This window comes from Myxine glutinosa, chromosome 4, assembly GCF_964187855.1.
Source record: "Myxine glutinosa chromosome 4, kmMyxGlut1.1, whole genome shotgun sequence".
Classification (NCBI taxonomy): domain Eukaryota; kingdom Metazoa; phylum Chordata; class Myxini; order Myxiniformes; family Myxinidae; genus Myxine; species Myxine glutinosa.
Window position 1 is genome coordinate 183686262 of NC_136264.1, and position 15974 is coordinate 183702235.

Sequence of the window (15974 nt, forward strand, 5' to 3'; positions counted from 1 at the left end):
CTGCCGCCCACGCGCACAACACCATGTGAGTGCACGTGGGTCCCGGCGGTCCCACTGGCCTAGCGCTACCATGTTTAGACAGCGAGATCCGTCCCCGGGCACCGGCAAGCCAGGCACGGTAGGACACCCGCGGAGCCCCGGCGGACCAGGGGCGCGCGAGCCTACGCGTTAGCGTGCTACGGCGGAATCAACGGCTTCGGCCACGGCCGGGCCGATAATCGGCCCGGTCGCACCGGAAATGAACTGGTTCGACGCCCGCGCTAGAGAGGTCGCGGGCGACTGAGATGTTTTAACAAATAATTAATTAATTTGAGACGTCCGATTTCTAGTGTTTGGAAATTTGGAAGAGCTTGACCCTAGCCTTTCCCTTGCGAGGGCAAGGAGGAACTTAACACTTGACACTTAAGCTTAGTTTGAAGTACACCCTGCCAGCGCTCCCGGTGGGACGGCAGGGCAACCAGAAGGGACGAGGTTCTCCTGACCACGTGGCCCTTGATCTGGGAAGCGAGAGGCGTTCCATTAGTGGACGCGCCCCTCACGCCCGACTTTTGGGCGGCCCCGGCAGGCCGTTTGTTTTGACGTTCCGTGACAGGCCCCGCACCCCCACCTCAGGGCCGACCGGGCGACCGGAATGAATCCCGGTGTCCCGATCCGAACCTTCAGAGCGGGCCGGCTGGGGAGTGCCAAGCACCCCGTACCTGCACTTTCCGTCCCTGCGGTCCCAAATACCGGAACCACCCGAATACCACTTTATTTGACAAAATGGGAGGGTGATGGCAGGGTGATGGCAGGGTGATGGCAGAGGGTGATGGGGGAGGGTGATGGTTATATCTATGCCTCCCTACGAAAGTTGTGCATGTAATGATAAGAATAAGAACCATCAAAAAATATTTTAAAACCACTTTATTGGACAAAATGAGGTGCGGCCTTGCATCTAGTCAAGACCACGGCCCGAAACGGTAACGAAGAGGAAAGCACTCGCACCCCCAGTGCGATAATCGAAAACCGACTCAAAATGGCCCCTCGCTACGATTTGCCACGATCATATTTTATTTTCACCACTTCAAATCGACCGATTTTCACGAGATAAATTACCCCATTCGATGCACTAATATCATGTTTGTGGCAAAAACGAAAACAGATTCTAATTTGGAAATAAAATAAAGCCGTGCACGATGAAGCAAAAATCTCTTTTCAACATCCAAAGACGTGCTGCGGAACGTGGTGACGTCAGCGCACTTTACACTCTAAACGACTTATTTTATATAAGTTAATATTTTGAATAACTCGGTCAAACTTTGCCCAATCTTCTCCAAATAAAGGTTGCCGTTATCTACAGATAACCCTCTATCGTCCTCGAGGCGGTCAGGATGAATTTCGCAAAACATAAAGTCCTTCGGCGACGAAAATTTAACATGGGCCTTTCCTATGTAAATTTACCCTGAAGTAATTTTACCGAAAATCCTGGAAATTTCGCAGGGACAGTTTGTGTCGAGTGTTAAGACGTACTAGCGACTGCGAAATCCGGAATCAGAATAAAAATCCGAGCCTCCGTTCACCCTCGAGGGCCTCCAAGAGCAAAACGCATATATTCCCAATGGAAAAAGTTCCTAAAACCCCGGAGTTCCTAACTCCCGCATCCCATGCCATCCGATGTCAATCCATATATCTATGCCTCCCTACGAACGTTGTGCATGTAATGATAAGAATAAGAACCATCAAAAAATATTTTAAAACCACTTTATTGGATAAAATGAGGTGCGGCCTTGCATCTAGTCAAGACCACGGCCCGAAACGGTAACGAAGAGGAAAGCACTCGCACCCCCAGTGCGATAATCGAAAACCGACTCAAAATGGCCCCTCGCTACGATTTGCCACGATCATATTTTATTTTCACCACTTCAAATCGACCGATTTTCACGAAATAAATTACCCCATTCGATGCACTAATATCATGTTTGTGGCAAAAACGAAAACAGATTCTAATTTGGAAATAAAATAAAGCCGTGCACGATGAAGCAAAAATCTCTTTTCAACATCCAAAGACGTGCTGCGGAACGTGGTGACGTCACCGCGCTTTACCCTCTAAACGACTTATTTTATATAAGTTAATATTTTGAATAACTCGGTCGAACTTTGCCCAATCTTCTCCAAATAAAGGTTGCCGTTATCTACAGATAACCCTCTATCGTCCTAGAGGCAAAGTCAGGATGAATTTCGCAAAACATAAAGTCCTTCGGCGACGAAAATTTAACATGGGCCTTTCCTATGTAAATTTACCCTGAAGTAATTTTACCGAAAATCCTGGAAATTTCGCAGGGACAGTTTGTGTCGAGTGTTAAGACGTACTAGCGACTGCGAAATCCGGAATCAGAATAAAAATCCGAGCCTCCGTTCACCCTCGAGGGCCTCCAAGAGCAAAACGCATATATTCCCAATGGAAAAAGTTCCTAAAACCCCGGAGTTCCTAACTCCCGCATCCCATGCCATCCGATGTCAATCCATATATCTATGCCTCCCTACGAACGTTGTGCATGTAATGATAAGAATAAGAACCATCAAAAAATATTTTAAAACCACTTTATTGGACAAAATGAGGTGCGGCCTTGCATCTAGTCAAGACCACATGAAGGCCACGGCCCCAGCACAATTCTTTCACTCGACGATAACTTCGCCAATAAAAGTCGCACAAATTCGTAACATACCTTTTTCTTGTCACGGTATACTCACGCTTCTCGATGCAGTGTGGAAAAAGAGGGTGACACCGTCACAATTTCGGTCTTTGAGGCCGGCCGATAGGCACCGTGTGGTTCTCCTGACCACGTGGCCCTTGACTTGGTTTGTCCGCACAATGTGGGCGCTTTCAGGATGAACTTTAGCCGGGGAGCGTTTGGGTGCGTGGCGCCTTTGGGCGCCCCGGTCTGATACTGCCGCCCACGCGCACAACACCATGTGAGTGCACGTGGGTCCCGGCGGTCCCACTGGCCTAGCGCTACCATGTTTAGACAGCGAGATCCGTCCCGGGGCACCGGCAAGCCAGGCACGGTAGGACACCCGCGGAGCCCCGGCGGACCAGGGGCGCGCGAGCCTACGCGTTAGCGTGCTACGGCGGAATCAACGGCTTCGGCCACGGCCGGGCCGATACTCGGCCCGGTCGCACCGGAAATGAACTGGTTCGACGCCCGCGCTAGAGAGGTCGCGGGCGACTGAGATGTTTTAACAAATAATTAATTAATTTGAGACGTCCGATTTCTAGTGTTTGGAAATTTGGAAGAGCTTGACCCTAGCCTTTCCCTTGCGAGGGCAAGGAGGAACTTAACACTTGACACTTAAGCTTAGTTTGAAGTACACCCTGCCAGCGCTCCCGGTGGGTCGGCAGAGCAACCAGAAGGGACGAGGTTCTCCTGACCACGTGGCCCTCGATCTGGGAAGCGAGAGGCGTTCCATTAGTGGACGCGCCCCTCACGCCCGACTTTTGGGCGGCCCCGGCAGGCCGTTTGTTTTGACGTTCCGTGACAGGCCCCGCACCCCCACCTCAGGGCCGACCGGGCGACCGGAATGAATCCCGGTGTCCCGATCCGAACCTTCAGAGCGGGCCGGCTGGGGAGTGCCAAGCACCCCGTACCTGCACTTTCCGTCCCTGCGGTCCCAAATACCGGAACCACCCGAATACCACTTTATTTGACAAAATGAGGTGCGGCCTACAGCCTTAGAAAACCAACCCTAAATAAGTCAATACCTCCAACGACACAGGTGCGCATTCGTGCCGCGTGACGTGGTGACGTCATCGCACTTTCACCTTAAAAGATTTATTTGATATTTTGATATAAACCTTAGAAAACCAACCCTACAGAAGTCAAATGGTCCAATAAAGGGTGATGGGAGGGTGATGGGAGGGTGATGGGAGGGTGGTGGGAGGGTGATGGCAGGGTGGTGGGAGGGTGATGGCAGGGTGATGGCAGGGTGATGGGAGGGTGATGGCAGAGGGTGATGGGGGAGGGTGATGGCAGGGTGGTGGGAGTGGTTCTTAGATTGAATGGGGGAGGTGATGGGGGAGGGTGATGGGGCCTCCCTATAGAAGTCAGTATCTCCAACGACACAGGCGCGCATTCGGCCACGTGACGTGGTGACGTCATCACACTTTCCCCTCAAAAGACCCATTTGATATAAGTTAATATTCTGATATAAGCTTTAGAAAACCAACCCTATATAAGTCAATACCTCCAACGATATTCGTATGTTGTTGGAACATATCGTTGATGTGATGGGGGAGGGTGATGGCAGGGTGATGGGAGGGTGATGGCAGGGTGATGGGGGAGGGTGATGGGGCCTCCCTTATAGAGTGACACCGTCACAATTTCGGTCTTTGAGGCCGGCCGATAGGCACAGTGTGGTTCTCCTGACCACGTGGCCCTTGACTTGGTTTGTCCGCACAATGTGGGCGCTTTCAGGATGAACTTTAGCCGGGGAGCGTTTGGGTGCGTGGTGCCTTTGGGCGCCCCGGTCTGATACTGCCGCCCACGCGCAGAACACCATGTGAGTGCACGTGGGTCCCGGCGGTCCCACTGGCCTAGCGCTACCATGTTTAGACAGCGAGATCCGTCCCCGGGCACCGGCAAGCCAGGCACGGTAGGACACCCGCGGAGCCCCGGCGGACCAGGGGCGCGCGAGCCTACGCGTTAGCGTGCTACGGCGGAATCAACGGCTTCGGCCACGGCCGGGCCGATACTCGGCCCGGTCGCACCGGAAATGAACTGGTTCGACGCCCGCGCTAGAGAGGTCGCGGGCGACTGAGATGTTTTAACAAATAATTAATTAATTTGAGACGTCCGATTTCTAGTGTTTGGAAATTTGGAAGAGCTTGACCCTAGCCTTTCCCTTGCGAGGGCAAGGAGGAACTTAACACTTGACACTTAAGCTTAGTTTGAAGTACACCCTGCCAGCGCTCCCGGTGGGACGGCAGGGCAACCAGAAGGGACGAGGTTCTCCTGACCACGTGGCCCTCGATCTGGGAAACGAGAGGCGTTCCATTAGTGGACGCGCCCCTCACGCCCGACTTTTGGGCGGCCCCGGCAGGCCGTTTGTTTTGACGTTCCGTGACAGGCCCCGCACCCCCACCTCAGGGCCGACCGGGCGACCGGAATGAATCCCGGTGTCCCGATCCGAACCTTCAGAGCGGGCCGGCTGGGGAGTGCCAAGCACCCCGTACCTGCACTTTCCGTCCCTGCGGTCCCAAATACCGGAACCACCCGAATACCACTTTATTTGACAAAATGAGGTGCGGCCTACAGCCTTAGAAAACCAACCCTAAATAAGTCAATACCTCCAACGACACAGGTGCGCATTCGTGCCACGTGATGTGGTGACGTCATCGTGCTTTCACCTTAAAAGATTTATTTGATATTTTGATATAAACCTTAGAAAACCAACCCTACAGAAGTCAAATGGTCCAATAAAGGGTGATGGGAGGGTGATGGGATGGGAGGGAGGAGTTTGTTTTGACGTTCCGTGACAGGCCCCGCACCCCCACCTCCGGGCCGACCGGGCGACCGGAATGAATCCCGGTGTCCCGATCCGAACCTTCAGAGCGGGCCGGCTGGGGAGTGCCAAGCACCCCGTACCTGCACTTTCCGTCCCTGCGGTCCCAAATACCGGAACCACCCGAATACCACTTTATTTGACAAAATGAGGTGCGGCCTACAGCCTTAGAAAACCAGCCCTTTATAAGTCAATACCTCCAACGATACAGGCGCGCATTCGTGCCGCGTGACGTGGTGACGTCATCGCGCTTTCACCTTAAAAGACTTATTTGATATAAGTTAATATTTTTTTATAACATAAATTATAATATAAATTATATAAATTATAACATTTATATATAATATCAATTATAACAAATATAAATTATATATATATAATTATATATAAATTAATTATATAAATTATAAATTATATAAATTATATAAATTATATAAATTATAACAAATATAAATTATAACATTTTTCGGGTGACACCGTCACAATTTCGGTCTTCGAGGCCGGCCGATAGGCAAAGTGTGACCGGAAGGGACGAGGTTCTCCTGACCACGTGGCCCTTGACTTGGTTTGTCCGCACAATGTGGGCGCTTTCAGGATGAACTTTAGCCGGGGAGCGTTTGGGCGCCCCAGTCTGATACTGCCGCCCACGCGCAGAACAACTTGTGAGTGCACGTGGGTCCCGGCGGTCCCACTGGCCTAGCGCTACCATGTTTAGACAGCGAACTCCGTCCCCGGGCACGGTTACTCCCAGATTAGCGTCCATCCGAGGAACGGCACACACATTGATGAATGACACCGCCTGTGAAACATTGGGATAACAGTTTATAGCTGGTTGAGGATTCAAAATCAGGCTCGAAAACTTAGAGGCGAGTGTGCGTACCTCTAGGCCATGATGCTAGCCCCTGTTTGTTTGTTTCAAGTTTTAGTATTGAAATTGTCTGCTACTGTTAGGTGAGGGTTGTATTTGTGTGTGCGTGTATAGGTGTGCATGTTGCCACAAGCAGTTCTAAGTGACCTGGTGGGATATGCCCTCTGGCTGCTGGAGTGTTCTCATGAGTCTGGCCGCTGTCATGCAACAATGTTCTTCTCCATCTCGTTTGGCTTTCGTGTTATCCTTGACCTGTTCGATTGGCATGGTGGATTACGACGTTTGGTCAATTTGGTCAGTGGTTTGGCTCCTCATCCCTTTTCTGCTTATTCCACTTAAATTGAACATGAGCTTCGCATGTGCAGCAGCGGATAATGTGGTATTACATTGCAGGTGAGTACACTGGAGATCTTAAACCTGGAGGATCAGGGCGCGCTGCTTAGCGATGACGAGATCTTTGCAAGTCGTCAGACGGCCAAGCACACCTGCCTCGCACTGCGAAAGTACTTTGAGGCCCACTTGGCCATTAAAGTGGACTACGTACGACGCTCGCTGCAGCGCACTGAGGGTGGAGCACTCATTCCAGCACAACCGCCATACAAGGTCTGGGTTCTTTTATGTGATGTTTCCTATTTTTCTTCAAATTACTTTTAAACAAGGAATAGATAAATTGGCGCTTTGACAGGCGTGTGAAACAGTGCATGCCCCTGTGCCCTGATTCCTGTTTTCTGTTCTGACAAGTATTTATTTTCGGTTTGCACTTGCTCTTCGAATTACTTGAATCTCAACGTGTCTTTAAATGGAAACTTCTCTTCTGATTCCGATTTCCCAAAGATTTCATCAAACAGACTTTCCTATCGTATGGTGTAGGTCATGGCGTTCACTCACGACCAGGTCGTAGAGATGGAGGAGTTTCTCATAGAGTTTGGCCCAGGCCGGCTCTACTGGGAAGCTGCAGAAGCTTTTCACCGGCTCTCTGGGGTTCCACTGCTACTGCAGCTCATCGATTTTGCTTGTGACTGGCGCACTTACTACGGCAGGTGAGAGCATGACAAAAGTACGTGAAGTACCTTGTTACCCTCGCCTGAGGAGATAGTATTGCATTTGTTTGTGTTATGTTTTTATTACCGTGATAACTTGAGAACATCTGCAGGAATCAAAATCAAACTTGGTACAAGTATGTGTCATGATGTATTCAAGTATGATATGTGCATTGATATATTGTCCAGATGTGGTCAAAAGGTCAAATTATAGGCTCGGTTTGCCAGATTATGAGGTCAAATTATATTGATTAGATTACATTATGGGCTCAAAAGGTCAGAGGTCAATTATGGGTAAAATGCCTGTTGTGTTGTTGCTCAAAAGGTCAGAGGCCTCATTATGTAAAAATTATGTTACCAAGCTAATTTGTGAACCAGTGATGGGATTTTCACCAAACTTGGTAAAAGTATATGTTATGATGAAAAGATGAACTGATTAGATTTTGGCATCAGAGATCATGTCAGGTAAAAATGTGATACTTGAGAACAGCTGAAGTGATTTACCTCAAACTTGGTACAAGTATATATGATGTAATAATGTGGGCGGACTGCGGAGGCATATCGGTCGACGTCATGACGTCGAAGAGTGCCGTTATAATTTTTTATGGGAGGGTTGCAAATTTGGTTTGAAATGCCCTGGGCCCGATCTTTGTACGAAGAGCATGGTTAAGCTGTGGTTTTGCCCACAAGTCTGTGGTGTGTGCTTTCAGGAGCGAGACTGTGCGGTCAGCACTGGATGTTCTGGCGATCCTTTCTGTGGTGCCAAAAACTCAACTCCTCTTGGCTGAACCCATTAACGTGCCAGATGAAAATGGCTCGTACGTCTCCACAGTCGGTCAGCAAAACTTTTGTGTCACTTCTCGCTTTTTTTTCGTAAATCGGATGAAAAATGATTGAGGTAGAAGATTGCAAAATAAGAATGAACTCCAACAAATCTCTTAAAACATTCTTCTGTCCATTTCAACGTTTTGCCAATAAAGGATGAATACGAGAGGTGTTTTAGTTGTGAAGCCTTTTGAGAAAAATCAAATGACTCGTTTTGAAGTGCAGTTACGTTCTTTCAAGCCGGGAACTCTGAAAAGCACATATAAAGTACTTTGAAAAAATTTTTAAAAATCATATTTCCATTAACAATAATTTACAGTACAGTACTGTAAAAAAAAAAAATTCAAAGTTTTGTTTCGCGGAAACCTTTTTAATGTTGATTTCCATGTTAATAATGAGGTGGAATTGCCAAGTGTAACAAAGCAACTTGCACTAATGATAGGATACGATGTGCACTGGCCTGTGTCACCTTCTTGCTGGCAGGAATGAGCATAATTCTGGGTGTGGCAGAAGGAGACGTATTCCAGAACGATGCGGAGGCTCAGAAGTCTGCTTTGCAGGTTGTCATCAACTGCGTGTGTGGCCCAGATAAGCGCCTCTGCACGCTCGGGCGTTTTATGGGTGGCACACCCCGGCGCAAGACCATTCAAGGCTCGCGCACCACCGAAAATACCTTGTCCCGCATGTGGAACATGGTACGTGGCAACAATGGCATCAAAGTGCTGCTCTCGCTGCTGGCCGTGAAAACGCCCATCACCGATGCAGATCGGATCAGAGCGTTAGCGTGCCGTGCACTTGTGGGGCTGGCACGTAGCAGCACTGTGAGGCAGATCATCAGCAAGCTGCCCCTGTTCAGCAGTGGGCACATCCAGCAGCTGATCCGTGAGCCGGTGCTGCAGGACAAGCGGCAAGAGCATGCGCGGTTCTGCCGCTATGCCTCCGAGCTTATTGAACGCGTGTCCGGTCGTCCGCTCTCTCTCGGCACGGATGTGTCTCTTGCTCGGCTACAAAAGGCCGACGTTGTTGCACAGACTCGTATCATGTTCTCTGAGAAGGAGTTGTTGATGCTCATCCGAAACCACCTGCAAGCCCATGGATTGACCGATACTGCCAGCATTCTTACAAAAGAGGCAGATTTGCCCAAAATCACAGTACCTCTCACCCCCACTAGTTTGCTTTCAATTTCACCTTCTGGACCACCGACTCCCATGCACCGATCACCGAGGCATGTAAATGGGCTGCCGGCACGAGTGACTGGATCGATTGCTTCATCCTGGGCCCCTCTCCCTCAAACCTCCTTTTCTAGTGCTGTTTCAAGTTGCCCGTCCCAGATTCAGGTGCCTGTTTCTTCCCCAGCCACACGCATAAGCTTCAGCAAGGAACGTGGAGCACCTTGCCTAGCTTTGAGTGGTGCCGCGAGGAAGCAAAGACTTTTACGGCCTAAACCTGACCGTGGTGCTTACAACCAGTCTCCCGCAATCCGCAAAGAGTTGGATTACAAACAAGCACCCTCTCCTCCAGCATTAGATGGCATCATCACAGAATATCTCCGTGAGCAGCACTCACGCTGCAGGAATCCTATTGTCACTTGCCCCGTATTTTCTCTGTTTAACCCACACCAGTGTCCTGAACCAAAGCGGCGGAGCCAAGCTCCGGGAAATTTCACTGCTCGGCTCTCACGTCGGGCAGTGCTGCCTGCGTACGGAGGCTTTGATGGAGCCAACTTTAATCGAAGGCTTGTGTTCAGCAGGTGCATGTTTTCTCAATTTCTCCTTTATTTCCTCTCTTATTGTTATTCCATCATCCATCTTCATGTACTTTCTAACAATCATATAAAATAACTAAATGTTAAAGTTCCAAGCTGCAAGTTGTTTACTCGTGAAGTTTTCCTTGCCATCGACGTTGTTTTGTGCAGGTTTCGACCGGTATCAGTATTCCGTGAGAGTGACGAAGATGGGAGCGATTTCACCTGCTGCGCGTTTTCGGCACGGGAGAGATTTATTATGCTCGGCACTTCGACTGGCGAGCTCAAACTGTACAACTTGTTCTCCGGCCAAGAAGAGGCCACTTACGTGTGCCACACAGCCCCGGTCATGCATTGCCAACCATCGAGGGTAACTAACGTAACAACCAAGCAGGATGGTGAACAACATACGATCCTAACCAGATTATGCAAAACTATACGTTTACTATTCTAAAGCTGGTATTTTGAGGTAGTTTTTCAAGAACAATCATTTCAGGCAGACATTTTCATGGATTATGCCTGGTGTTGGCTTAGCGGTTGGGGTGCCCACTTTGGATCCTAGGATCTTGGGTTCGAATCCTGGTCGATCGCTGAATTAACACCAGGGGGGTTGACTCAACGTATGAAAGGCTAACCCCCGCTCTAGCAGGGAAAATGGCCTTTAAAATGCATGTTGTTGTTGTTGTTGGGGTTGACTCACCCTGTCATCCTTCCGAGGTCGGCAAATTGAGTACCAGCTTGCTGGGATGAATGATCCCGGTGTGTACCCCGGTTTAGAATAGGTACACCGTATCCCTGCGCATCGTAAGAGGCGACTAAGGGTTGGCGTCAGGAAGGGCATCCGGCCATAAAAACATTGCCTCAAACAGGGAACCATGATTGTCATGGGGCCCGCAAGGCTAACCCCTGCTCTAGCAGGGAAAATGGCCTTAAAACGATCATTCATTCATTCATTTTCATGGATTATGAACATAATGAATTTTTCAACATTTAGGATAAACTTCCCCTGTTCAATTACATAGTGCATCACTGAATTGCAAAACCAACTATTTATTTTTAGGTCAAAAGGTCAACTCAAGATCAAACTTCTAATATCAATTGTTCATCTGAAAAATCATCAATTTTAATCCGATTGACCCGAGCTTTGAGTAAGATCATCAATTATAATCTTAATGAAATGGACAATTTGATGTATCCATGGCAACTTTTTATTTTGGGGAGGGGTGGATTTTGCAAGTGTCGTGCTCTGTATGACGTCTTCTTCTTTATTTGTCAGGATGGCATGTTATTGCTAACCTCTTCCATTTGGGGTCAACCGCTTTCAGCTCTTTGGGGTATGAAAGACGTGTTCGACATGAAGTGAGTATATTTGTACGACTGTTTCTTCTGACATTTTCCATTCTCTGATGATAAAAGGATTTGAACCTGACAATTTGCTTTTGGTACGAGATACTTTGAATGTGATATTAAAAATATGCCTGAGGCGAAATAATCAGCTGCCCAAAGACTGTTGACGCCATGTTCACATATAGGATTAATGTTCACATGGGCACTGTTTGCAGACATGGCTTTGTGGATGATCACTATGTGGAGTTCAGTAAGCTGTGCCAAGATCGCATCATTGGGACCAAAGCTGAGACTGCTCACGTAAGTTGGACTAAAAACACAAACCGTCAGCGTCACTTGTGGCCACAACGGTCCAGAATGGTTGATGTTTGTTGTGGTCGGAGAAAATGAACCGAATGTGTGTGATTGTGTATGGCAGGTTTATGATGTGCAGACAGGGCAACTCCTGTCATCTCTCTATAATGCTGATCTTGCAAACAACTACAAAAGAAATTGTGCTTCATTCAACCCAACGGATGAGCTGATTCTGAATGATGGTGTGCTTTGGGATGCACGCTCCTCACAAGCCATTCACAAGTTTGACAAGTTCAACATGAACCTGAGTGGAGTGTTCCATCCAAATGGACTTGAGATTGTCATCAACACTGAAATTGTATCCTTACATCATATGGTGCTGCGTATAGTCATTCCCTTTTGTTCAGTGCCTGTCCCCAGCACCATGCTTATCCCCAACCCCCTGCCTATCCCCGACACCTACAAATTGACGAATCTAACTGCATGCGAAACACCAGGATGATGATGATGTGTATTTGGGCCAATATTCAAACCCAGGCGAGTGCGCACATCTCTTGGCTATCCTGCCAGCCCCACTTTTTCCATTCAAACAGAAGCACTCTCACGCCTACTGTGATGCTTCTTACCTGCCCTGCCTGGTTTCCACCCTGCCCTGTGCCACATGTTTATATTTTGGTTTTCAGTACACCAAATACATGACATTGCATTTGTGATTTATTAATTTTTTTCCTTAAGTTTTTCCTTACTGTGCTAGTGGGACATTCGTACCTTCCACCTGTTGCATACGGTGCCTGCATTAGATCAGTGTCGTCTCGTGTTCAACCACAGTGGCTCCACCATTTACGGAGGTAGATGCAACACATGCTTGAAAAACACCATAAATGTACAGTACTTTTTCACTTTATTTTTAACTTTCATTGATTTGAAGCTCTCAGTGGAGCTTCTAAATACATTGCATGCCAGGCGAAGACTGTAGACAGACGGTGTCTGCAGCTTCCACCCATTTTCATCTTACTATGATTCACCAAATGTCTGTCCGTCCATCTGTCTGTCTGTCCGTCCGTTCGAAGGTACCGCAAAAACGGCTCAACCGATCGCAATTATATTTTGGGTGGGTAATCCTGGGATCTCCTGGAGTAAAATAGGCTATATTGTTTTTCCAATTTCAGCTTTGGCCTCCAGCATTTTCAGGTTTGGTCTCCCGCATAGCATTATTTTCCCGGGTGCCGCACAAACGGCTGCACTGATCGCTGCAGGGCTGCACCCATTGGACTCGGTGACCTCGGACAAAGACCTTTTATAAGGACATGGGTTGAATCCCTGCTTGAGAGAATGCCAACCCCCTCCCCGCCATCACGGTCGTCTCTCCAACTCGCAATCCCACGTCAGTAGAGTGGCTCAGGATCGTCCTTTCCGGGTATGCGGAAAGGACGACCCAAAACCAATTATCTTCTTTTTGATTCATATATAAACATCATTAAAAGTAAATAATGACCCCGGCCAAAGTTCTAATGACGTGGGTTTAATCTCTGCATGAGAGAATTCCACATAGCTATTTGGGCGGTGTATACGCTAACAGATCGGTGTCTCCAGCGATCTTGCCAAGGCCGTAACACCTATCAGCTCAAAATCCTTTTAACTGTTGACTTGGTAGTTTTTACAATGAAGGAAACTAACAATGTTGTAAAAAGTTTATTTTGTGATTGGAGTTATGTTGTATGGAATGAAAAAAGAGATATCGGGTTGAAGTAAATGACGACATGCCGTGATGGTTTCTACTTTCTGAATGTGAACTTCACGGATTGCCATATGCGGATTCGCCACGGACCCACGATCGATGTTTCTATACGTGGGCGTACCCGTTTGTTTGCGAACGGGTACGTTTTTCATGGAAGTCCTTCACAAACTTGCTGTCCATGTCTGACGTGCGACTGGTGGTGCTATAAGAATGTGGAATGTATTGGTTTCATGCTTTAGCATTCACCGTTTCTGCATTGCCTGTTTGCTTCTGGCCTCCCACCCGTGCGTAGCCCGGGTATCTCACTAGTAATATGTAAATTGTGCTTCAGGAGTACTGCACTGCACTGTACTGTGCTGAAGATGCTGTAATTTAACAATATGAGAAATCTTTACCAAACCCCATGGTATTATAGTTGGAGCTGGTAGGTTGGCAGTTCGATTCCGACCCTGGTCCAGTTGTACCAAAGGCTTTGGAAACGGTACCTGTTGCTTTCTTCCGACCCTCAGCATTTAAAGGAATTCAGAGAAACACACCCACTGAGGTTTTTTTTAGAAAGTGACGTGACTTGCTGAAGCACATCGGGTACCAGTGACTGCATGTTGTGACGTCTCTTCTCTCAAAAGTCAGCGGAGCAAACAAGCAGAATTTTCCCCTCACCGTGAGGTTTGGCTGTGCCCTATCCTCTAAATACTCAGCATCAAGTGAGGAAGCAGCATGCACTATTTTTGAAGTCGTTGGTATGTCTTGACCAGGGTCGGAATCGAACCGCCAACTTGCTTGACTTGGATGCACTAACCACAATGCCACGATCCCAGAGAACGACACATTCGACATTCAGCTTCATGTAAAGGTGCAATTAAGTATAGTTTGTGCTCACAGCTAGAAACAATCTGCCATTTGTGATTCAAGATTAACTTTTCATGGCCAGCATGTTTGACTTGTATATGGGTGAGAGCTGCTTTACTCTTCAGGAAACTTTTGGTTTAAGATCCAGAAAAGCAGCAGATTATCTGGTCTCTCTGGACAGAGTTTGCACAATCCTTGAAATTCCTGAAAAATGAAAAGGCATTTACCAATGCTGGAATGTCTTAGAAAAATCGAGAAAAATCGCACAAATAGAAATAATCTGCCAGGCCCCCGGTCAGAATTGTTAATTCCGGCAGTCTCTTTAAGAGAGAGCCTTACCAATTTTAACCTCCCCCAGGAAGTTACGCTTTACCGAAATGTATCTCACGTGCAAAATTTGCATGGTGGGTCACCACATGAAGCATGTTTTTATGGCATAATACTTTATTATATGAAGGCACAGGACGACGAAAACCGAGGATCTTGGGACCAAAGATAGACGGACACGAAAATAAAGCAGAGAAATAAATAAGTACAGCATATTCACGATCCGATGAAACCAAAACGCACTTGATACAGGAAATTAATTTGGAATCAAAACAGCCACAAGCACCAGGCAGTCTATTAAAGGATACCAGGCGAGGCCAGTACCAGGGATCGAAAATACTCCACCATGAACAGGTCTCCCACACTCAACGGAGAGGTGAAGCTTCCAGCAGATAAAGAAAAGGGGCAAGAACTTGTAGGGCAGCCAGGGAGAGATCAGCTTACCGCACGTGGAGAGTGGAGCACATGTGACTGCGTATTTTTACGACATGACATCGGGTCGTGCATACATTATGCAAGTGCTTGCGGAAACTCCCAATTTAGCAGGAAGTAGCTACTTATGGTGGTGTGTGCCCTGCTGATTGTAAAGGGAAAGGAAAAGCGAATTTGAAGAACGTCAAAGCTTTGCAATTTTAGTTCCTTGCGGTGGAGGTGCACATAGATTACCGGGATTGACTTGTGAAGGAGTCTGTTCACATGGCCAGATGCTGTGTCTGTGAGAAATTTGATATCGGAAATATGGGGGAAAGTGCATTTAGGAGTCATGCGAGAGGTGCCAAGCACCAAAGCATGGTGTCACATGTGATTGCAAATGACTGGTCTAACTCCCATATCACAGAATTATTTGGCTCCAGGAAGGACAGGTATTTAGACTCCAATTGTATTGAGTTAATATTTATTATCTGTTTTCCCAAATCTAATTAAAACATTGTTTTATGCAGTAAACCCTTGTTTTACGTGGGTTTGGTTTCCGGCACTTTTGGCGGTTTCGGCTTTACACATAACATAAACATAGCTTTACGGCTTTACACATAACATAAACATACTGGTTTACGGCACTTTTGGCGGTTTCGGCTTTACACATAACAGGTTTGGTCTTTACACATAACATAAACATAGCTTTACGGCTTTACACATAACATAAACATACTGGTTTACGGCACTTTTGGCGGTTTCGGCTTTACACATAACAGGTTTGGTCTTTACACATAACATAAACATAGCTTTACGGCTTTACACATAACATAAACATCGCTTTACACTATGTTTTTACACAGGTCTGGTCTCTCGCTTTTAGCAGACTGTACGTTGGAGAGGTTTTTTTTTCCAGGTATTTCCCCCTTGTGCGGGTCGGTATTCTTCTCTGCTGTGGTGTCATGTGCACTCAGCGGCATTGCTGCTGTC

At 47.5% G+C, this 15974-nt stretch overlaps 1 protein-coding gene across 5 annotated transcripts in view; it reads left to right on the forward strand.

Moving 5' to 3' along the window:
- DCAF1 (DDB1 and CUL4 associated factor 1) overlaps positions 1-15974 on the forward strand; it is a 108773-nt gene that overhangs the window by 89672 nt on the left and 3127 nt on the right. For all 5 annotated transcript variants that reach the window (XR_013623267.1, XM_068114099.2, XM_068114101.2 and 2 more), the window contains 10 exons: positions 6521-6700; positions 6800-7009; positions 7277-7446; positions 8157-8281; positions 8755-10021; positions 10187-10385; positions 11292-11374; positions 11578-11662; positions 11781-12014; positions 12411-12504. Coding sequence is in view for 4 of the 5 variants with exons in the window: in XM_068114099.2 (XP_067970200.2) it covers positions 6521-6700; positions 6800-7009; positions 7277-7446; positions 8157-8281; positions 8755-10021; positions 10187-10385; positions 11292-11374; positions 11578-11662; positions 11781-12014; positions 12411-12504 (2647 nt within the window). In the remaining variant the exon portion in view is untranslated. The remainder of the gene's footprint in view (positions 1-6520; positions 6701-6799; positions 7010-7276; positions 7447-8156; positions 8282-8754; positions 10022-10186; positions 10386-11291; positions 11375-11577; positions 11663-11780; positions 12015-12410; positions 12505-15974) is intronic.